The sequence below is a fragment of the Prunus mume genome, linkage group LG3 (assembly GCF_029339155.1).
Source record: "Prunus mume cultivar Tortuosa linkage group LG3, ASM2933915v1, whole genome shotgun sequence".
Classification (NCBI taxonomy): Eukaryota; Viridiplantae; Streptophyta; class Magnoliopsida; order Rosales; family Rosaceae; genus Prunus; species Prunus mume.
Window position 1 is genome coordinate 16,147,911 of NC_142700.1, and position 23,911 is coordinate 16,171,821.

General features: G+C 36.0%; 3 protein-coding genes across 3 annotated transcripts; all 3 read left to right on the forward strand.

Moving 5' to 3' along the window:
- The first annotated feature begins 7,160 nt into the window (after nt 1-7,160).
- LOC103326400 (putative F-box/LRR-repeat protein At1g56400) lies at nt 7,161-9,072 on the forward strand. The gene is made up of 3 exons (XM_008228612.2): nt 7,161-8,063; nt 8,506-8,685; nt 8,770-9,072. Exons 1-3 carry the CDS (start codon nt 7,161-7,163, stop codon nt 9,070-9,072), a joined length of 1,386 nt encoding a protein of 461 aa, XP_008226834.2.
- A 1,086-nt stretch (nt 9,073-10,158) lies between these two features.
- On the forward strand, nt 10,159-12,770 carry LOC103326399 (putative F-box protein At3g29830). Its single transcript, XM_008228611.2, has 3 exons — nt 10,159-11,318; nt 11,867-12,043; nt 12,129-12,770. Exons 1-3 carry the CDS (start codon nt 10,275-10,277, stop codon nt 12,426-12,428), a joined length of 1,521 nt encoding a protein of 506 aa, XP_008226833.2. The 5' UTR covers nt 10,159-10,274; the 3' UTR covers nt 12,429-12,770.
- A 2,123-nt stretch (nt 12,771-14,893) lies between these two features.
- Nucleotides 14,894-16,724, forward strand: LOC103326397 (putative F-box/LRR-repeat protein At1g56400). The gene is made up of 3 exons (XM_008228610.3): nt 14,894-15,881; nt 15,987-16,163; nt 16,254-16,724. The coding sequence occupies exons 1-3, from the start codon at nt 14,976-14,978 to the stop codon at nt 16,551-16,553; spliced, it is 1,383 nt and encodes a 460-aa protein (XP_008226832.2). The 5' UTR covers nt 14,894-14,975; the 3' UTR covers nt 16,554-16,724.
- The last annotated feature ends 7,187 nt before the right edge of the window (nt 16,725-23,911 follow it).

Here is a 23,911-nt window from a genome sequence, read left to right on the forward strand (position 1 = left end):
CCTCCATGTTACTAGAATACGATAACTCATAATTCTTGTGTTATAATATAAATCAATGATAAGTTGAGAAAAAAACTAATTGTAAAACTCATAAAAGGTTATTTCGTTCTCTAGACCATTTTGGTGGTGCTCTTGTCTTGTTTTGATCCATCAGAACCACATAGTTCTTATCCTTACTCGATTGTCACTCATAACTTAGTTGTGTTTTAAACCAGAATTGATACAAGGTGGTGACAACTTGTAGTTCTTGTCAATTTGTTTTACTTGTTTTCATTGTTTACTGTTTTATTTACTTTCATCATCCTTTACCTTTTGTATTAGAGAAATTATGAAGTCCTTATTTTCCTTAAGGCATAGAAAAGAACCTCATTGACTTAGTTTACCATTTCAATTCAGTCTTTTGATTAGAATCATATACTTGGTGCGGAAATTCTCTTCTTTTTTTATATTTATTTATATTTCCGTCTATTAGAATTTAGAATTGATTAATTGCTAATCGCGGCACACTCGCAACTCACACTTTAACAAAGTTTGATGTAGGGCTTTGTTGCATATTTCAAGGTAAACACTAGGATTTCAAATCATAAAAATTGAATCAAAGGTGGTAAAGGAGAACAAGAGTTCATAACACCCAAATTGTCTCTTCTTTCTTTAACAATGCATCCACAAAAAGCTGAAAAAAAACTAACCAACAAAAACATAGCAAAAGAATCAGAAGTATCCACCTACCCTAATGTCAAAAGAATTAAAAGGTTATAAGGAGTCGAACTCTACCATGGAGTTAGAGGAGGGTGGGCAGCGGCTGCACTGCTTTTGTTTGTTTGTTTCTTTCTTTTTTTTTTTTTTCAGAAAACGTGTTTTTTTTAACTAATATAGTTTTAAAAAAAACATTTTATGGATTTTAAAATTATTTTTTTATCCACCCTTAGATTAGATCCAAGGGTGGGTGACCACAAACTCCTTGGACCACAGGGTCCGGAGAACGGGACTATCAATAGATATTCACATAGGTGTATGGAAAATATTTCCCTCTACCCTTAGAAGTAGGAACTCATACTTTTTGGCCAATTATAGTGTGACATGTGTGTAGAGATTTTTCTTATTGTATTTTTTATTAATTATTTTTGTAAATGTATTAAACTCTAATTTACAGGAAGTATAAATGCCTTGCAGTGTTCTAAATGTATACCAATATTACATTATAATTACTCGATAGTATGTATTTGCAATGATAGGTTTTGTCTTTGAAAAATTGCATTGACCTAATACTACTACAAGTGATATGATTGTTTGGGAGTGCTTTTGGGAGGGCTAATGGCTTGTTTGGGACTCTAGGAAGTTTAGAAGCGCTTCTAACAAAAGCACTTCTATTATAAAAATCTTGAATTTTCATAACAAATTAAAGTGCTTCGTGGAAAGCATTTGAGTGCTTCTGAAGAAGCACATGGCATGTCTTCTAGAATCGTTCTATGACCCGCTTCTAGAAATGCTTTAGTTATCGAAATCGCTTTGGCCTTCCATAAGCACTCCCAAACAAGCCCTAAGAGCTCTTTGGCTGAAAATATTAGAAGTGCTTAGAAAGACCTTTTATGTGCTTCTTTGGAAGCACTCCCAATTGCTTTTCCAGAAAGTACACCCAAGTACTTTTCCGAAAGCACACCCAAGTGCTTTTCCATGAAGCACTTGGTTTTCTTATGAAAATTTTAACATCTTTATAATAAAAGCGCTTTTGCAAAAAATACTTATGAAAAGTGCTTCCTAAAGAAGCAGTCCCAAACAAGCCCCAAGAATATTTCCTTTCATTTTAAGCCATGACTAATTTTTACATCTCATATACTTGTGTAAGTAAAAACGGGCAAAGGCCTCATGAGGTTGGCCCTGATCCATTATCCATATGCCATGGTTTGGTCTTGGTTTTTTTTTTTTTTGGTGGTCAAGAACTCTAGTTTCATTCAACTTGAAAAAAGAGAAAGCACAAGATACAAGAGAAAACAAATACTGAAGGGAGGAGTGGAAAACTAAACCAACACTCAGTTTAGTACAAAAGGGGACCCCTCCCAACCACAAGCAAATTGGTTTGGATTGGCACAACTTAAACTTATATGAAGAGGAAAACATGCAAAATACTGTGGTGACAAACATAGATAAAAAAATTCATCCCAAGTGATTATGTAGAGCTAAAACAATATAAAGATAATCCCTTCCAAAACGCAGACTAGAAAACCCTCAAAATAGTGAGCGAACCCAAAGAAGTGGTTATCGTCATATTAACTTACTAATTGTTCAGTGTTTGAGCGCTCCTACCTATACTCAATTGTCTTCCCCTTAGATTTTCAATTTGAATCTTCTATTGCAAATCTCTGAGTTGTATATGCTTCATTTGTAAGACACAATTAGGACTAAAAAAAAGAAGACCAATGAAAACCACAAAGTACAACTTCTACACTATTCGAAGGAAAGTTCTGTTTTAACATTAACATAATAACCAATTTACATTTGTTGACCGGTGAGACTTAACGCGAACATCGACCCTAGATTGGGTGCAAGGTAACTAGGATCAAAGTGTGTGAAGTGATTTTGAGATATGGAAGAACACAAGTAAAAAATGGGGAGAATTTTTTCTATTGATCTGATAAAAGTGAGTAATACAATGATGCAAGAGGTTTTTGTATATGTACGTGAGAGAAATTCCAAGTTCAAGGAAGAGTCAGTCATGTTTTGCTTAAGATGAGTCCTCTATTTATAGGCATAGTCTTGGGGCAGTTAGCATGGCCTGGGGAGGCGCAACCCACTAAACTAACCAAGTGGGCTATTGCAACTTGTCACGTCCGAGCAAAGGCCCAATCAGAGGTCGACACGTGGGCAGCCATGAGTGCTTTATGTGGTTTCCAGGGGCGATAACGCTCCGAGTATTCCATGAACTGAGTTTTATCACGTATGTGGCCCAGTGGCGATCAGTCACATGGAAGTGGAAGTGGGCAAGGATTGGGCAAAAATCTAAAGGTTTAAGTAAATAATGGGTCATGTGGGGGTTAAAAACCCTGTAGAAACCAAAATAAAGTTAATCATTATGGCTGAATAGTTTTTTTAAGTGTGCGCGCCCACAGTAGTCATTAGATGGGTCCGCCAATGGACAAACCCAATTGAAATCGGACACGTGGAGGTTTTTTGCATTCGCCGAAAATAAAAGTATAGTCATTGTCAATTAGAAGATGGAAAATACACAAAGGACCTACTACTGTAGTGGTTTGAAGTAATTACTTCCTCAAGTAAGGTCCTAGGTTACGTTCGAGTTCTAGTATCTGTGTAATGTGTGTAGTTTAGTATATTATCAGCCCTCTCAATAGAAGATACAAAATACTAACATTGTTTGACACCACTTGCAAGCTATTCCCGCATAACTTAGAACTGTGGACCCCCTTATCATAGACCACATATGGATAATGGGTTAAAATATTAACATGTAGAAGCATCATTAACTACCACACTATACGGTAGGGTAACAACACACTCCATCACCCAGTGGCAAAATTGATTCGCAAAGCCCATTCTCCGCAGCATCGTCGCCAATAAATATCTCACTTCATACAGTCGTATGTTGCACCATGTCCAAATTTAAGACCATAAAATTCACCACCACAATTTTTCTTTTTTCTTATTTAATGAGTGGAAGATATCAAAATTAATGATGTACTTTTATTTGTCTTCTTATTTGTCTTCCAGAGGCCACAAACGTAAACTAGTTTTAAATTGTAAGAGTATCTCCAATGGAGATGTCAAATACTAAACATCAAATTTAAATTTGATTGCTGATGTTGCTATTTGACATCTTACACAGCTTTACACTCCACCTGATATGTCAAATTAAATTATTATTTTATTACATTTTAGTGTTGATTTATTTTTAATTAAAAAGAAAAGAAGAGAAAAAATAATAAAATATTCATTTGACATCTTACTTTTGGGATGTCAAAAATAACATCTCAACCTCAAACCTTCATTCCACATCAGCTTTGACACATTGGTTGGAGTGATGTGAGATGTTATTTCTAACTGTTAAAGGTCTATTTGGCACTTTTAACACATCGATTGGAGATGCTCTAAGTACCTTCAAGATCATCTTATGTTGCACAACATACTCTCACCTAAAAAAATTCCTTAGTAACATCATGTCCCACAACAAGAGTCCGGTTTTCCTGTTACCCAAGTTCTTGTGCCCTCATGTTTCCTCCTTAGTTTTGTGACATGTGGCACACAACTTAACATGAGTTTAACTATGCTAACTCTCTTTTAGTATTTTTTTTTTCTTTAATTAAAATAGTTAAAAAAATATTATATTAGAATACCTCGTTTGATAAAAACACTGTAGGCGATTTCATCTTCTACGCTACACTTCAACCTCTACATCTTCTCTGCACTGCAAAACTCAACCACTTCATCTTCTCTGCTCCACGAAACTCAGCCCTGCATATGGTTTGTTTTTCAGCCATATGCTGGAGGTATGCTTCAGCCAAAATGAAAGAAAATATGATCAAATTAAAAGGCAGGATGGGAATTAACTTGTGATGAACCAAAATGTTGGAGGTATGCTTCAGTCAAATCAACCTTCTTCCTTCTCTTTTTCTGGAAAAAAAAGTATTGAAACCAAATGAATTGCATAATGGGTATATAATTATCGCAACTTAATCGTTTAAAAGCTTCTTGTGCAATGGCTCCAACACTAGCAACCAAAAAGGGGGAAAAATTATGAAGTAGAGCCTAGCTTCCCTCACGAACCAATGGTTAACGAGTGAAATATATGCATGGGCTGAGTTTTGGTAATTATATACCCATTACGCAATTCATTTGATAATTATATACCCAAGATGAAGCGGCTGAGTTTTGCTTACAATGCTCAACAACCAGCAATCAAAAAGCATAAGAAAAAAACATGAAGAGCAGAGCGTGCTTACCTGATGAACCATCAACCGACAAGCAAACTAGAAAAACAAACAATATGCAGGGGTTGAGTTTTGTAGAGTGGAGAAGATGAAGTGGCTGAGTTTTGTAGTGCAGAGAAGATGTAAGGGTTGAATTGTAGCGTAGAAGATGAAGCGGCCTGCAAAATGTCTTTGTCAAACATGCTTTCTAATATAATATAATATAATTATTTTAATTAAAGAAAAAAAAAGCTAAAAGAGAGTTAACAGAGTTAAACTCCTGTTAAGTTGTGTGCCACATGTCACAAAAATAAGGAGGAAACATGGGGGCACAGGAACTTTGGTAACAGGAAAACCAGACTCCACAACAGCCCAAACTTATGAGAAAAAAACTCCGTTCATTGGGTCCAAGAGACTGAGTGGGGTGGATTAATCTGAAAGACAATCTACATATATTTTACTTTAATTAGTATTAATAATAACAAATTTGTTGGATTTCATTTAAATGAAATTAAAGGATTTAGATTTGGATTTTTCAGAAAAAGAAGAGAATGTGGGAAAGAAAGTTAGGGAAGGATCCTCTTTTATGAATGTTTAAAGTCACTCTTTCTGCAAGAGGAATGCTAGCTATTTTTCCCTTTTATATCTCCTTATTACACAACACCATGTCCTGCCAAACATCATCTAAATTAAAACGATTTTTATTTGAGTGATTTTTTGTAGAACTGATCAATAAAAAAATGAACACTTATCGTCATAAGATGAGATGACATTGCAGGATAAGAAGGAAAATAGAGAATGTATATAGAGAAATATATGAAATTAATAGTTTATCATCTAATTTCCCTTTGTCAACCATCATATGAAAATCTGAAGAATACCCATAGGAATAACAAATAGATTTTAAGAATTAAAGATATCTCTTTCACGATTTATTTTACTTTTTCTCTGATCTTTCCAATTTCTAAACCCCGCATCCACACTTGGGCTATTAGACCGTACATAGTTCATGTTTGTCATTGGAGACGATGTACATGATAACTAGATCCATATGTGTGAAGAGGATGGAGCTCAACCGATCACTTTAAACAGTTTTCATACACATAACATAAACCTGTATAATACAAATGAGCAGTCAGTTTGTTGTTAAGTGAAATTCGAATCATATGTGTATACATGTTTATGTTACTTTTACATATCACAAATTATCGCGCACATACTCTAGCAAAATATTATGAAAGTTCAAATCAAGCAACACCAATTTGAACTAACATGAAATGCTGAAGTTTTGGAGGGTCACGGCCACTATAGGTCGAAGTGTGGGTCTGCCGGATGTCCATTGTTGCATTCTAGGAGTTGCATCTCATGAATAAAACCAAGATACATGTCATGTTACACTCTTGAGAGGTAACGGTCTTGCATACGCTTCATGGTTTGTATTGGTGACTCACAAATAAGCACGTGAGACTCATGTTTCACGTGTTTATCTTAATGTTTTGGCGCGAAACACAATTAACTAAGTTAAACTTCCCAATTGAAGTAATTTTTTTTCCTTTTTGTTAATCATCAACTCGAGAAGCGCACTTATGAGCCTCATATAGTTTAATTTCATTATTCTTCTTCCGTGCTTTTACTTAACTAGATCTCTTTAACGTATTAATTAATCAAATGAGTAGAAGTCAAAAATGAAAATTACTAGTCGATCGATTTTAAAGTTAATTTTTGGTCATAAAATTATGACATGCAAACATTATACACTTTACGTTCACCCTTTTTTTTTTTTTTTCTTTTTTTAAATTTTGCTTCCGTTTATATTAATCTTTTTTGTAATGTTACCATGTAGCATGTATCGTTTTATAAATTTATTTGAGAGATCCTTCAATGAAAGCTCTCTGTATATATACCAACATATCATTTACTTTGATGTCAATCAGATTCTCATTTATTTCTATCAACCAACATTGTCACGTCCACAACCACATGTAATCACCCTCTCAAAAACTTTTCCTCTCAACCGCCGCAAGTAAAGTAAAATTCAAAAAACTTTTGGATCAGTTTCTAATACCATTGTCCCTTTTCCTAATCTTGAAATAATTAACTTATTTGCTCTTCCACCATCCATCGTCTCCAAAAATCAAAGAGAGACAACTCTTCGCCAACCCCCCCTCCAAACAACCTCCTCCTCTATAAAACCCTGCTACTTCTTTCACTTCAATCCCATCCCACCACACAGACTCAAACATGGACCGCTTCTCAGTGTTGCCCGAGTCCCACCTCTCCGCCATTGTCTCCTTCTTGCCTTTCAAAGAAGCGGCAAGAACCTGCGTTCTGTCGAAGCGTTGGCGTCACGTTTGGCGTTCGTCGAAAAACATCGAGTTCGACGAACGTTGCTTTGCCAACGTCGATGCCGATAGAGAGGTCCAAAGACAAGTGTTCATTGATTTTGTGCGGCAGTGGGTTCAAAACTACCAAGTACCCACCGTGGACAGACTTTCTCTCAAGTTTTCGCAGCCTCAAAATAACCCAAGGGTTGTAGAAAACTGCATCGCATTTGCCCTCGCCCGCCATGTCAAACACCTAGCGCTTGATTTCTCTGATCCTACATGGGCTGTACACGATCTGGACGATATTGCTCATCCAACGCCGTTTGATCTGCCTCTGTCTGTTTATAACCATCCTCTCGAATCTTTGACTCTGTCTTCTTGCAACTTCAATGTGTCCGAGTTCAAGAATTTTGGGTTGCTTAAAGAAATTTCGTTGTGTTGGGTTGAAATGAAGGAAAGCACTACCAAGGCTTTGTTGGCCAACTGTGGGTGTCTTGAGAGTTTGAGCCTGAGACACTGTTGGGACATGGACGACTTCTTCTGTGTTCGAGTCGGGGAATTAAAGCTGAAAACTTTGGTGGTTTATAAGTGCAGGTTTACTGGTTCTTACTTTGAATTTGAGGCACCAAATCTGCGTTGTTTGAGGTACTCTGGGACCTTGCCAAAATTTTGTTTACTCAGAAATGGAGGCTTGGATGAGGTGGATCTTGACTTTGGGCATGAGACTCATGGGAATGAGGCAGTGTCTGATCTTCTTGGTCAACTCATCGATGAAGTCAACCCCATGACGGCATTGACTGTTTGCACCTTCATGCTTCAGGTACTTAAGTTTTTAGCACTTTCAAAAAAAAAAAAAGTGAAATCACTTATTATCATTTTTGATCACTGAAGATATTGTACCTATATTCAGCATCATAGCCGCTTTGTACTTTGTTATGGTTCATTAATAATTACTATCATTTTTTTCTATAAAATAAAATAAAATAAAATTACTTGCTCACATTTTTGTAATCTTAAGTTTGGTTGGTTTTATCATATTTCATTAATCAATAATACTATTTTGTATCACATTGATTGACTACTTTGCTTATCACTTCTCTAAAAAAGGTGGACTCGGTGGACTCTACTAATAAATGTGGAATCCGAAACCTGTATTAGATGTGTAGTCATCAATGTAAACAGTAAATATGGTACAAATAACGCATCTTTATTAATAAAGCTTGAGATGGTGTTAACTAATGATCAATTGTGTCTGTCTGCAGGTTCTTCCAATGGGAGAGGAAGGCATTGGTTCTCCTTTGGGCATTACACAGTTGACACTAAAAACGACGATGCATGACCATGAACAACACGGCATCCAGTATCTCTTGAAAAACTGTCCCCAACTGGAGACTCTGAAATTCGAAATAGACAGCCATGCCCGTACCAGAATTATCAATTATGTGAGCCCTTTATATTATTTATTTATTAGTAATTAATTAGACTTTAATTAACATATATACATTCTGGTTTTGTCATGGCTGCAGACGGAATATGAAGCTCCATGTGCTGAAGTGAAACCTGAACATATGTGGGACCAGACCAAGATTATTTTCCCGTGTGTAACGCAGACTCTGAGAGAGGTTGAGCTGAAGGGCTTTAGGGCGTCGCCAAACGAGATCGGTTTGATGTGCTATCTGCTCTACCATGGCCGCGTCATGGAAAAGCTTACTATTATTGTTTCAAGCCAAGCGAGCGGTCGTGGAAACCCACAACTCTACCGAATCGTAGCTGAAAAGACGCGGGATTTACCAAGAACAGTACCAGATCTGCAGATTATAATTATTTAAATACATACAACAAGACCACATGAGCAGATGTTGTTATATGAAGTTCGTTTCTACACAGGGGGTTTTTCATGTTTGGGATTCTGTTGGAACTGAATGGCTCTTTAATATCCTTGCGGCCGACGTAAACCTTTCTACTCGTTTCTAATAAAATATTTCAGCGACTTTGACCGGAAAAAAAATAAAAGTATTATTAATTGGTGTGAACTTTTTCTTTTGTTGTATCTTCATAACTAAATAAATAAAAATTTCAGATTTGTTTTTGTTTTTGCTATCAACAAGAAAAAACACTTACAATAATAAATGCGAAGATCTTATATACGCTTGACGGTTTACGTTGGTCACGTTCACAAATCAGCATGCAGAACTCACTTTTGTATATGAGTTTCTTGTATGGATCTCAATTTCTTTTACAGGGAATATTTTAGTTAAATTAGTTAATTAACTTTCCCAAATCAAATAACCAAATTGCGCACTTTTGTCATTTCGAAATGAACAACCTCTCGGTGTCATCTATTAATTTGGTCAATGAGACCCCTTTTTAACGTTCTTTCCTTCCAATATGAAAATAATCTAGAAGAACTTATTTCACACAACATCACGTCCCCTCACATATATCGGCTCAATTTTTGCTCATTTGAACTAGGTTTAAGTACTTGTTAGTAAAGTCAAGATTCCCCTTGCCAATTCAAGTATAAGCTTGAGCTAGTTTCACAAACTAGCCAAGCCAAATCAAGCTCGAGTTTGGGAAAAAATTATCTGAACGAGCTTGAGCTTCATCATTATTTGAACGAGTTTTACGTGAAATTTTCTCACACACACACATTCAGTACATGTTCTTAACTTTATTCCTTATCTTACTAGATTTGAAGTCGCTAATTAATTTTAAATTTCATACAAATTGTGATGGAGGAATATTATTTGCCTTACAAGTATTAAGATAACATGTAAGAAACCGTGAATCAAAAGCTAATATTATCGTTGACGAACGTTGACGTGACAATGACAATGACAACGAGAGAAAAAAACATTGTCACATCAACAGACACCTGTCATTAACATTTGAAAAGATAACCGCCACAGTGCAAAGTATCGATCAATTTATTGTGTGCGTGCCTTTATCAAAAAGAAAATTGTTGCGTGCCCTTATAAAAAAGAAAAACGTTTGCGTGCCCTGTAACCGCCTCTTCCCCACGTTTAGGAAAATGAAGGAAAACGAAACACGAACTTTTTCGCCAACCCACCACCACCCCCAAAACGGTGCCTCCTCCACAATTCTTTCTTCTACAACCGGTCCCTGCAACTTCTCTCAATTCAATCCCATCCCACACACAAACATGGACCGCTTCTCAGATTTACCCGAGCCCCTCCTCGTCACCATAATCTCCTTCTTGCCCTTCAAAGAAGCAGCAAGAACCACTCTTCTCTCCAGGCGTTGGCGCCACCTTTGGCGTTCCACCCAAACCATCGACTTCGACGCGCGTTTCTTCATCAACGTCGACGCAAGCAGAGAGGTGCAGAGACAAGTCTTCCTTGATTTTGTGCGGCACTGGATTGCAAACTACCAACAATCCACTATAAGCAAATTCTCTCTCGCGCTTTCTCAGCCGAGAAATTCCCAAATGGTCGTGGAAAATTGCATCACCTTTTCTCTTGCGCGCAACGTCAAACACCTGGTGCTTGATTTTTCTGACCCCACATGGAATGAAGATGACTTTGAAGGTCTTGCCGATCTGACGTCGTATGAGTTGCCTCTCTCTGTTTATGGTCATGAACAAGTTCTTGAATCTCTGACTCTGTTTTCTTGCAAGTTTAATACTTCTGGGTTCAAGAATTTTGGGTTGCTTAAAGAAGTTTCGTTGGGTTGGGTTGAAGTGGGAGCATGCACTCTCGAGGCTTTCCTTGTGAACTGTGGGTATCTTGAGAGTTTGAGCCTGAAACACTGTTGGAGCATGGAGAACTTCCTTCGTTTTTGTGGAAGGGGCTTAAAGCTGAAAACTTTGGTGGTTTATAAGTGCAGGTTTTATTATCCTTGCTTTGCAGTTGAGGTACCAAATCTGAGTTGCTTGAGGTACACTGGGACCCTGCCAAGGTTTAATATATCCAGAAATAATAGAGGCTTGGATGAGGTGGAGCTTGACTTTGGGCTTGAGTCTGTGTGCAGTTGTTCCATGGCTGATCTTCTCTATAAGCTCTTCTTTGAAGTCTTCCCCATGAGGGCATTGACTGTTTGCACCTACATACTTCAGGTACTCAATTTCCCTCTGCAACTTTGGATCTCACTTTAACGTTTGGCTATTTGGGACCTTTTATCATACACTTGTGCTGCGCTTTTTGTGTGTAGTGGAGAAAAGAAAAGGAAAGTGTCTTGAGTTTAATATATCAGGTGTTTATATTTCCGTAGGCGTATATGCATGTTGTTGATTAGTGTAATCAATCTGCTTTAGTGTTAATTATGTTGTTATCTCGTAAACTAGGCATCGCTAGAAGATCTTTTAGTTACTTCTTTATCACGTTTCATCTTTACACATGACTAAATTAATCGTTATAACTTTATACATTACATCAATTGCGACTAAACCGAATAAAACCGAACTGTACCCACCACTAATCTGCTGTGACTCTGAGTATTGAATATTTTAGAAATAGAGCAAAACTTATCCCAATTTATATTTTGTACATCAACATTTAACTCTCACATCAAGTAAGCAAAAAAAAAAAAATCTCCATGAAAATCTGTTATAAATTGCATGCATTTGCAAGCTTGACGTAGTGCTAATTAATTATTTGTGTGCAGGTTGTGAGCATGGGAGAGGATTTCATTGGTATGGAGCCGTCTTTTCCCCTTACACACTTGACATTAAAAACAGCAATGCATGACTATGAACAAGTCGGCATCCGATATTTCTTTGATAGCTGTCCTCATTTGGAAACTCTTGAGATCCAATTAGGCCCCGGCAGAATTTTTCATGATGTGGGTAATTTTTATATTTTAATTATGAAGTACGTAGTCTTTTAATGAACTGCAAGTTACATATATACATTGATCTCTTCTTCAGGATTATGAAGCTCCATATGGTGAACTGGATCCTCATGAACTGTGGATCCGCCATCCAGTAGTTTTCGTGTGCGTGACTCAAACTTTGAGGGAGGTTGAGATCAAGGGTTTCAAGGGGACACCAAATGAGATTTACGTGCTGCACTATCTGGTCACCCATGGCCGTGTCATGGAAAAGCTTACTGTGATTACTTCCAGGGAAATGAGCAATCGTGGAAACCCAACAGTTTATCGGAATATTGCCAACCAAGCGCTTATGATCAAAAGCGCCTCGCAAAATCTGCTCATAACGGTTCTTTAAATGACAAATGACTTGATCAACCTGTTGTTGTATGCCTCTAGTGATAGGATTCATGTGTTTTGGAGGAGACTTCTTGTATAGGGACTGCTCATACGGCAACAGCCCTTCATTATTGGAGTCAGTCCCTACCCAAGAATCACTTGTTTTTTGAAGGTCGAAGGTGTCTAAGATCAAATTAAGATTCGGACAACAACTAATACATGCGCAGATGTAGTAATGAATGACTAATGTGAACTATTTCTTTTGTTGTAATTTCATTGGTGAAATATTGGTGCTTTCTATCAAATGATGGAGCGGATGTTTGTTGATTTTATTATCAAACGTTTAAGGAGAATAGTTTTGCATTTGCAGCATGTTATATATCGGATATCCTCTATGGGCGCCCAAAAATGATTCTGGACTAGTAAAGAGCTTGTACGTTGTTTAAATGTATCTGATGTCATATGTTCGATTTTTTATCGCTTGTATGAAAAATAATAATATGATTTAAACTATAAGAAAAGAAATTAACAATTTAAAAATGAATATTTTTTTAACAGAATTGTATATGTTATATAAAAATGAGTAGTTCCGACGAAATTGAATTTTCCATTGATGGGTACTTGGGATCTCCTCAATACCAAAAGCAGTTTCTTGGGGTCAAAAAAAACGACTGGAAAAGAAAGTTGCTTTTGTAATGATTCAATTATTCCTCATCAAACTCCTACTGCACAAAGTCTAGCTACAAGTTGCCCCATATCCCATCGCATTAATTTTGATTCAGTTTCTTCTCATTTCCTGATTTCATGTCACCTCCAAAGTATGGCACTTTCAAAGTGGTGCACGCATTACAGGCATCATTAGGTCTGCGCCTACTGCCTGGGAAAAGCAGAAGTTCATTCTTTATTTGTTTAAGGCTTAATTGTTATAATTACACCTTAAAACTATGATCAAATTACATATTGACCCCTGAAACTTTAAGAGATCCACCATGCTCTATTGGCCGATGTTTTCTATCTCATATTGTGCTCCACCATCCAAAAAGGTTAAAAATTAACAATAGGATTTTATTAACGTGAATCCATTTGAATAGATTACATGTATGTGTTTCGTCCTTTGACAAATATTTTTTTTCAGTCATCTATATATATAGGCCCTGTTTGATTTATAAAAAGAAAGACTTGGGAATGAGAATTTAATAGCTTTTTCATGTTTGGTAAGTCTAAACATGAGAAATGGTTGCCTGGCACATAGAAAAGTAAGGGGGAAAGTGAAGCCCTCCTCTTAATTTGGGTTTTGTTTTCCCTCATCACGAGAAAATTTGGGAAAATGAGTCAACATTCAATGCACACTTTTCATGACTATTTTGTTTTTATGAACAATTTAGAATTACAATGTATCATTAAATGCATTCTTTTTTTATTTGATTTAATATGGGTATAATTGAAATTTTATACAAACTTTGTTTTTCATTCCTATTCAAAACAAACATTGGAAAGAAAATAAAGTAAAATCTCCCCGTTACTTTCCCGACATTACCAAACGTGAGAAATGAATCTTTTATTCCCATTTCTTGGGAAATGACATGGAAAGTGATTTCCCCTCAAATCCATTCCGTGAACCAAACAGATCCATAACGTAAAAGGTAGAGAATGATAAAACATTCAAAATATTAGAAAATGTCATTGGTTAATACAAACATTAAGAATTGAAATTGAATAATGATAATATGGTAAATTTACTTTTTCATATTAAAAAATTTAAAATTTAAAACAAAATTACATAATGAGCCCCATTTTTATAGAACACAACTACCCATTATCTAATTCTAAAATAAATAAAAAACCAATTGGCACCTAGGGGCTAGTACATGAAAGAATGGAATTTTCGAACTCTCAAATAAATCAATGTAATTATTCGTGGGTAAAATTAGTCAGATATGCTCTTCATTTGGGGCTTCACATTTGGTGTCCATGAAAGAAAGCAGACAATAGTGTTGAGCGCAATATAGTACCTCTGTGTGTCATGGGTATATATGTTGTTGTATTTGGAAGAAAATATACTTTCAAAGTTTTGTGACGTGCCACCACAAAAACGAACAGGTAAGTTTTTTTTTTGCTTGGGTACGTCTAATGGACAGGACTTGTCAGGTCCAAAAGCTCCAAGTACGGCCCAGAGTTGTTATAATTTATAAATCATTTCCAACTGAAACAAGTAACTACCCTAATTTCGGTGGAAATCAAGTATGAGTACGAAGAAATGTTAAGCCTTATTAGATCGTCTTGAAAATGCAAATTCGTTTTCTTGTTTTTATTTTGTGAAAATATTTTCAGAAAATATCATCCGAAAACATTATTGAGCAAACCCTAATTTTTCTAGGAATAACTTTTTTTTTTTTTCACAAAAAGTCGCACATAGTGACACAACACGGGCAAACGTTGTGCCTGTTTGTAACCGCTCCTTTTCGTCCTCTATAAAAGAAGATTCTTCAGGCGTCTCTTCTCTTGCAGACGAACTTCCCCGCAACTTCTTTCAATTCAATCTCACCCCACAGACACAGAGTCAAACATGGACCGGCTCTCAACTTTGCCTGAGCCTCTCCTTCTCATCATAATTTCACTTTTGCCCTTCAAAGAAGCCATAAGAACCTGCGTTTTGTCCACCCGTTGGCGTCACCTTTGGCGTTCAACCGCAAACATCGAGTTCAATGAACATTTCTTTGCGAACGTCGATGCAAGGAGAGAAATTCAGAGACAAGTTTTCATCGACTTTGCGCAGCAATGGATTGCAAACTACCAAGAAGACAACATAGATAAGTTTTCTCTCACATTTTCTCACCCTAGAAATTCCCAAATCTTCGTCGAAAATTGTCTCAAGTTTTCTCTTGCTCGCCATGTCAAACACATGGGGCTTGATTTCTCTGAACCCACCTGGGATATATCTGATCCTGGCGACAACCCTCATCCGGTGTCGTTTGATCTGCCTTCCCAGGTCTACAGCCATCATGTTATTGAGTCTTTAACTCTTTCTTCCTGCAATTTTGTTGTGTCTGAGTTCAAGAACTTTAGGTTCCTTAAACATGTTTCGTTGGCTTGGGTTGAACTTAGGGCTTCTACTGTCAAGGCTCTGTTAGTTAACTGCGGGCTGCTTGAGAGTCTAAATCTAAAGCACTGTTGGAACACCAACAGCGTTGACGTCTGTGGACAGGACTTAAAGCTAACCTCTTTGGTTGTCGATAGGTGCATGTGTTTGGGTTATCAGAGGATTTCAATTGAGGCACCAAACCTAAAATATTTGAGGTTTGCTGGCTTTGTGGCCATGTTTGATGTGAACACAACTGGAGGCTTGGAAGAAGTTGACCTTGATTTTGGTCTTGCGTCTATATGTGATGAAGATAGTGGTTATCTTCTCTATGACCTCCTGTGTGAAGTTTACCCTTCGAGGGCTTTGACTGTTTGCAGTTACACGCTCCAGGTACTTAATTTCACTATTCATAACCATTTCATTTTCAGGTTTACGTAATGAGTTTTTCGTCGTTGTAATTTCTTCTTGTTAATTTTGATGTGTTGATTGTTTCAGACTATTACCATGGGACCGGAGCCAATTGGTATGGAACCGCGTTTGAGCGTCACAAACTTGACCTTAAAGACTGCTATGCATTACAATGAACAAAAGGGGATCAAGTTTTTCTTAACTAGTTGTCCTCTGTTGGAGACTCTCACCATCGACATACGCCGTGGGACAATTTTTCTCCATGTGGGTATATATAACTCATTAATTTTTTTAGTAATTAGTCTTCTAATTAACATGTATTATAACTTGTGTCATCAACATTATATCTTGAAGGAAGATGAAGCTCCATTTCATGCAGTCAACCCTTCTGATGTTTGGATTGAAAACCCGATAGTTTACTTGTGCATAATCCGAACCCTGAGAGAGGTGGAGATCAAGGGCTTCAAGGGGACACAAAATGAGTTCTATTTGCTGGCCTATCTGGTCATCCATGGTCGTGTCATGCAGAAGCTTACTGTGGTTACCTCAAGGGAAATCAGCAACCATGGAAACCCTGCAGTATACCGAAGTGTAGCTGAGAAACTGTATGCATTGAGACGTGCCTCACAGCATCTGCAAATTACCATTTTGTAGAGAGAAATAACAAAATCTGACGGATGTTTTAATTATTTTCGTGTGCGTTTGAAGTTCGAAGCTCATGTAGTCACTGTACTATTACTCGATTCTTGTTGTAGTCCCTCAGTGTGGTTTTTGAATTTTATAGTGTTCGAGCGTTTTTAAGGATAAAATGGTCTTCACATGTCGTATTTACTCTCACAACGACGCCGTCAATCTCATTGTTCACCAGAAAAAATAGAACATTGTTGCCACATCTTGACCAGAAAAAATAGAACATTGTTGTCACATCATTTATATAACCTGAAAGTTCGTTAAATTTTCATGTTGCACAAGCACAAGCTAGCCCCAACTTCAGGTTAAGGACTGACTGTTCATTGCCATCAATCATCTCGACTTTTCTGCGGTCTAGGCTCTGATAGTGAACTGTGGGTTACTTCAAAGTCTGAGTTTGAAAAAATGGTACTTAGACTGTCTTTTAGTTTGTGGAAAAGGACATAAAGCTAAGAACCCTGGTGGTTGATAGAGGCCTGTTTGCTGGTCTTCCACATTCAATGAAGGCAGTAAATTTGAGGTATTATTTCAATGTTGGCAGTTTCCTCACAAACGTAGACAAACATTGAAGACTTGGAAGATGTGAATCTTGACTTTGGGCGTGATCGGATAATTGTCATAAGATAATGGGTGATGCTCTTCTCTCTAAACTTTGAACCCTGGTGGATGATAGAGGCTCTTGCTGGTAATGTGAATGTTTCCCAAAGGTCCAAATAATAGCACAATTCCGATTAATCCCATATATTTTCAAAAAAATAAATAAAATTTGTAAAAGCATGATTGCTCTTCCAGGAAAGTATACGATTGTAGGAGCAATCATGTTAATCCGACGAAGACCTTCACATTTTATTGCAACGAAGACTTGTCTCACATTTGTTCCCAAATCCAAAACCATGAACATGGTTGTTTCCTTTTTCCTTTACAAAACGCCTACTCCTCGTCGTCCAAGGACATATCGGTTGCCTGATGATCAGGCATTGAAAGTTTGCTCTTACATGCTTCAGGTACCTAAACTCTTATTCAACTTTTCATTTATAAGTTTATAAACTTATATGCCAGCAGGGTCTGGCCCATTGAAAAAGGATCTTGACTTCGACTAGTGGTCTCACGCTCAACCCCTCCTCTTACTTGTACTTTAAAAAAAAAAAAACTTATAATATATGGTCCTTCCTACCATACATTGAGGCTCCGTTTAGTTCAAGAAATGAATTTGAGATAAAATCATTTCCCATGTCATTTCCCAAGGAATAGGAAATGGAAGATTCATTTCCCACGTTTGGTGGTAATGCTAGGAAAGTAATCGGGAGATAGCACTTTATTTCCTTTCCCATGTTTGTTTTGAGTAGGAATGGAAAACAAAGTTTGTATAAATTTTCAATTATACCCTTATTAAATTAAATAAAAAAAGAATGCATTTAATGCTATATTGTAATTTTAAATTGTTAATGATGACAAAATGGTCATGAAAAATGTGTATTTAATGTTGGTTCATTTCCCCTAACTTTCCCATGAGGAGGGAAAACAAAACCTAAGTTGGGAGGATGGTTTCACGTTCCCCCCTACTTTTCCATGGGCAAGGCAACAATTTCTCATGCCTGGACTTATCAAATATGGGAAAATAATTGATTTTCCAACCCCAGCTCTCCTTTCCCATAAACCAAATAGGGCTGAAGGTGTGTCCAATATCAATTTTATCAATTCATAGCAGTTTTTTTTGTTTGTTGTGTGTTCAAAAAATGCCGTACTCGAAATACCAGTTCAAACATTTATTTGTAAGCATATATGTTTTGCATTGTGGGGTGTGTGTGAAATCTGCTCTGTATGGGAAAGTTAGAAAACCAAAATAAAACCCACATTTTTAAGGCATGCCCTATTAGCTATATATTAGCAATATATATATGCGCAATGCCTTGTGTAGAACTGTCACGTTTTCATTTATTTATTTGTTATTTGTATGTGTTCAATTGTTTGCGGGTTATTTGCATGAGACTGGAACCATTTGTTTTCACCTCATTTTACTTCTTTTTTTTTGGACGAAGAGACCTCATTTTACAGAAACATTTGACACAGAAAACTACAATGCATGACTTTGAACAATTCGGCACCAAGTTTGTCTTGAATAGTTGTGTTGATGTCTAAAAGTTACATAACTTAAATAGATGTAAAGTGGTGGATTATGTGTGAAGGTGAGGCCTTAAGTAGGTATGTGTACCTTTGGCAAGACAAGTGTCATTGGTGGATTCATGTATGCCTTCAGCAGGTAATGACATATGACGGAAGGAAAGTAAGTAAACATACAAAAGACAGATATACGTAGTTCACCTTAATGATCAATAGGCTACATCTATGGAGAAGGATATTCTTATTATAATAATATGGTTGTTTACAGTATACATATTGTTGGACCCAAAGAGAAGGGAAGAAGGGAGAAGCCCTTTCTAAGTGGACATTGATATCCTTTTATAGGTAATGGGGAGTCTTCACTTCTTGTATTCTAATGTGAGACTTGACATGACCTCTAGTTGTGACTTGTGGCAAGGCTTCTTTGGCTAAGGCAATGACCTCTCAAAACATGGCATGTGGCTAATCTTGCTTAGCTAGTTACTCAGTTAGTCATGATATCCAACAAGTCGTTTTTGTTTGGAGACTATGGAATGAAACTGTAACATATTTACTGCATGACTCATCATCACTTCATTTAGTTGCCACATTAATCAATTTTATTGCATGACTTCCCTCATCTACTTGTCATTGTAGACATTTAGTTGTGACTAACAAAATAGATAACACAATGTTCATGAAAATACATTTCAAATTCAAGTGATCTTTTACAGAAATGATATATTTGGAAAAATATTGAAAAAAGAATTCGGTTGTTCTAGATTATTGAAATACAATGCAAAATGAGCACTGCAAGAGTGTCCCTCAAATAAGCTTGTTTGAGAGATCTTTCAATTAAAACTTTATATATATATATACACACACACACACGCATGATGATATTTTATTAATTAATTTTAATCCTCTTTTCAACATTACAAACCTCCATTTAAGGTGAAGCCTCTTGAGATGTTGAAGGAAACCAAGGTACCAGTTTACAAGTGCATAACCAGAAAATTAAGAGTGGTTGTTATAGGTTTTAGGGGGTCACTACATGTACGTGACCTGCTCAACTATCAGCTTGGATTTTGTTTCATGGAAAACCGTACAGTAGTTACCTCAACTAAAGTGTGTACTAACTAGTACATAACTGGAAAATATACATATTCAAAGTTAAATGGAATTTGGATAAGTGTTCTGTTCATTATATAAGTATAGATAGTTATTGTGTGAGCTCACAATAAATATTAATCATGTAATTAGTTGTGTCTAATTGAAATTTACTGTAATGATATTTGATAAGTGCATTCTTTCCTATATTTGTACATCTCTTATATTTGGTTTTTGTAGGGAAAGTTAATTAAACATAGTATTAGCTCTTAGAGGGGTTCTGACTGAAAATTGACTTTTCGAATGAATTTTAGCACAGTGCCAATTGGAGAAGAAAGCTAAGACATTGAAGATCATTGTGTCAAAGTTGCATAATTTTCTACCAAACCAAATGCTCCAGACTTGCAAGTGAAGACAGCCTAAGTTAAAATCCCGTCAGAACTGCACTACTGTGGAAGATTGAAGACTTAAAGAACTTTCTAATTTTTCCTAATGGAGTGTGATATATGCTTGGAAAGCTAGAGATCAAGCCACATTTCTCATGTTTCTCCAGAATTTTCTAGGAAGTGGAAAGACCCCAAAATATACATGCTAATTGACTGATATGTTTCCAAGTCAAAGACGGATTCTTTCCTAGTTTGTTTCCTTAATTGTTTGGGATTTTGTTTTGCTTTAGGAGGGTTTTTCCATACCTTTTTAGAGTAAGGTTTAGTTCTTTTACACTATATAAGGTCACCCTAAACTCTCTTTATATACCATCTTCTTACCATGTAAAACTTTCATACACCCACAAATATATCAGAGAGAGCCAAGAGTTTGCAGCCACGATGCTTTTGGAGCTTACGAAGGTGTTGCTGTGGAGAATCCAGAGATCAAATCCATTTGCCACATTGGTTTTATGACAACAATTCTTTTGTTTATCTTTTCTTTTGTCACGAACTAATTTCTCTTCCTAGGGCTACGATGTAGCCTAGCCATGAATACTTAATTTTTATAATTATATTAATTTATGATTACTATTCCATGTTAAGTATTTGTTACTGTTCTTAATGCCTTAAATATCTAGCTAATATTTAATTGATGATCCAAATGGAGATCAAGATGAGATGTTTGGTGTTTGCTTCTCGTTACAAATACCATGCCTTGAATGAGTGCTCGAGAAGGACTAACATGACTCATACAGTTTTCTTGCAGGTTTTCATAGAACTTAATGAGTTCTTGATTTTGTAAATCCGTTTCTCGAGAGAGAATGAGTTGTTAATTGAGAATACTTTTGGCTGAGCCCGAGGGGGGATATCGAATGAATTAGGAGAAACCAATTGTCAACATGGGTAGTACTTAGGGTTAATTGGCTATAAGAATTAAGTGGAATTGGTTATGGTGAAATCGGATGCTCTAGTGTCCCATCAACTTGATTTCCACCATTAATTAAATTTATATTTTTCATATTTATTTTAATTTAGTTTAATAAATCAATCACTCTCATTAATCATTGTTCAAATAAACTTCTGAATTAATCATAATTGGTACTTAAAAAGAAATTATAGTCTTCGTGGGAACGACACTTCACTTATCTCTATATTACTTGTGTGGATTGTGCGCTTCCAATAATTTCACAACAATATTTCCTTTTGGTCTAGCAATTTTAGTGTCCACCAATCTAGCCTTAATTAATATATTTAACATATGTGCCTTAATTTTGATCATATAAATTAAATGGATTATTTAAGATTTAAGCAAAAAGTATAAGAACATCTCCAATAGCCTCTTCAACAGCTTTGGAATGCTAAAATAGGTGAGTCATATAGCAAAACTCCCTCCAACAAACTTGTTAAACTTAATCACCAAAACTGCAACCCCTTTCTCTTTCTCCCAAGTTGACCTTGGGCTATTCAAAACATTTATATTTGCTTTGGAAGAACAAAATCTACATTGAAAAATGCTAAAAACCTTTTTTTTTTTTTTTTTCAAATAATAAATACACAGACTTTCGTCATATGTTCTTGTATTTTTCCTTCTTCTTCTTTTTTCCTCAAAATATTGCATTAATTGAATTAAAAAGCATGTTAGGGCAAAAATTATTAAAGGAGCGGATAAATATTTTCAAATTGTCACTTAGATATTTGAAGAATTTAATTTGCTACTATTGTGGGAGATACTCTAACACTTTTATAATAACTCAAGAATCAACACTAAAATCGTAATTAAGTGTTGATTGATTGTTTGATTAACTCTAAAATTAATCATGAATTCCAACAATTTTTCCAACTCTCTCTCATTCACATCATATGAGACCTCACAAAAGACCGGGGGCCATCTTTTATCCACTTACACTCCATTTTGTATGAGGTTGTTCTGCTTGATAAGAGCATCCACAATGATGCTCTTTATTTCTTAGATAAAATATAGCTACAAATATAAGAGTATCCACAATGGGCTCCATAAACTACCTCATTCGACAAATTTTAGGGAGGAATGATAAAAATGCAACTCAACCACGCTCCATATCCACCTCTTAAAATAGGGAGTCCTCTAGAGCTCCTAAATCTGAGGAGAGAGAAAGGACTCCTAGTGGCTCCCTATAATTTAATGCTGCTTTATTTAATGAGTATTTCAAACCTTTATTTAATGCTAACCATTTTTTATTTTATTTTTTAATAGAGATGGACCAATCAAAAAAAAGTTATAGCATTTATGACTCTTCAAATTAGGGAGTATGGTTGGAGTTGAAATTTTTTGGAGAGCTCCTAAAATAGCTTTATTATATTCTTAGCCAAATTTTAGCTAAGATATAGAGAGCATCATTGTAGATGCTCTAAGAAAGCTATTTGAGGAGCTCTCTAAAAAATTTCAACTCCAACCATACTCTTTAATTTGGAGAGTCATAAATACTCTTTTTTATTGGTCCATCTCTATTAAAAAATAAAATAAAAAATATTTAGCATTAAATAAAGGTTTGAAATACTCATTAAATAAAACAGCATTAAATTATGGGGAGCAACTAGGAGTCTTTTCTCTCTCCTCAGATTTAGGAGCTCCTAGAGGACTCCTATTTTTATAACTCTTCAAATTAGGGAGTATGATTGGAGTTGAAATTTTTTGGAGAGCTCCTAAAATAGCTTTATTATATTCTTAGCCAAATTTTAGCTAAGATATAGAGAGCATCATTGTAGATGCTCTAAGAAAGCTATTTGAGGAGCTCTCTAAAAAATTTCAACTCCAACCATACTCTTTAATTTGGAGAGTCATAAATACTCTTTTTTATTGGTCCATCTCTATTAAAAAATAAAATAAAAAATATTTAGCATTAAATAAAGGTTTGAAATACTCATTAAATAAAAAGCATTAAATTATGGGGAGCAACTAGAGTCTTTTCTCTCTCCTCAGATTTAGGAGCTCCTAGAGGACTCCTATTTTTATAACTCTTCAAATTAGGAAGTATGATTGGAGTTGAAATTTTTTAGAGAGCTCCTAAATAGCTTTCTTATATTCTTAGCCAAATTTTAGCTAAGAAATAGAGAGCATCATTGTGGATGCTCTAAGGGTATGATGTGGAGAGTGAGAACGGGAGAAGAAATAAAATTTTGGCAGGATCGCTGGATTACTAAGGGCCCTTTGCTGCACTCTGACAGTAGTATAAATCCAAGTAACTTATGTTGTAATGTGGTTAGCTTTGTGAAGAATGGGTGGTGGGACATGGGGAAGCTTCGTACTGAACTCAGTGAAGAGATGATTCAAAAAATTATTGGCACCCCTGTCGGTTTCAATAATAGTTTACAAGACACTCAAATTTCGAAATCTACTGCCAATGGGGTGTTTACAGTAAAAACTGCTTATGATATGTTATTCTCTAGGCAAGATTGGAGTGACCCCTCGTTCATGGAAATTGACAGTTCCCCCTAAATTGAAGTTCTTTTGCTGGTTGATGTATCATGGAAAAGATTTTATCGAATGAACAGAGAGCTAAGCGACAGCTCACTGTGGATGCTTCGTGTAAAAGTTGTGGATGTGGTATTGAATCAGTTATCCATCTCCTTAGAGATTGCCCAAGAGCTAAGGAGGTTTGGAAATATGTCTTACCCCATATGCAAAACCCCTCAATTTTTCCACAC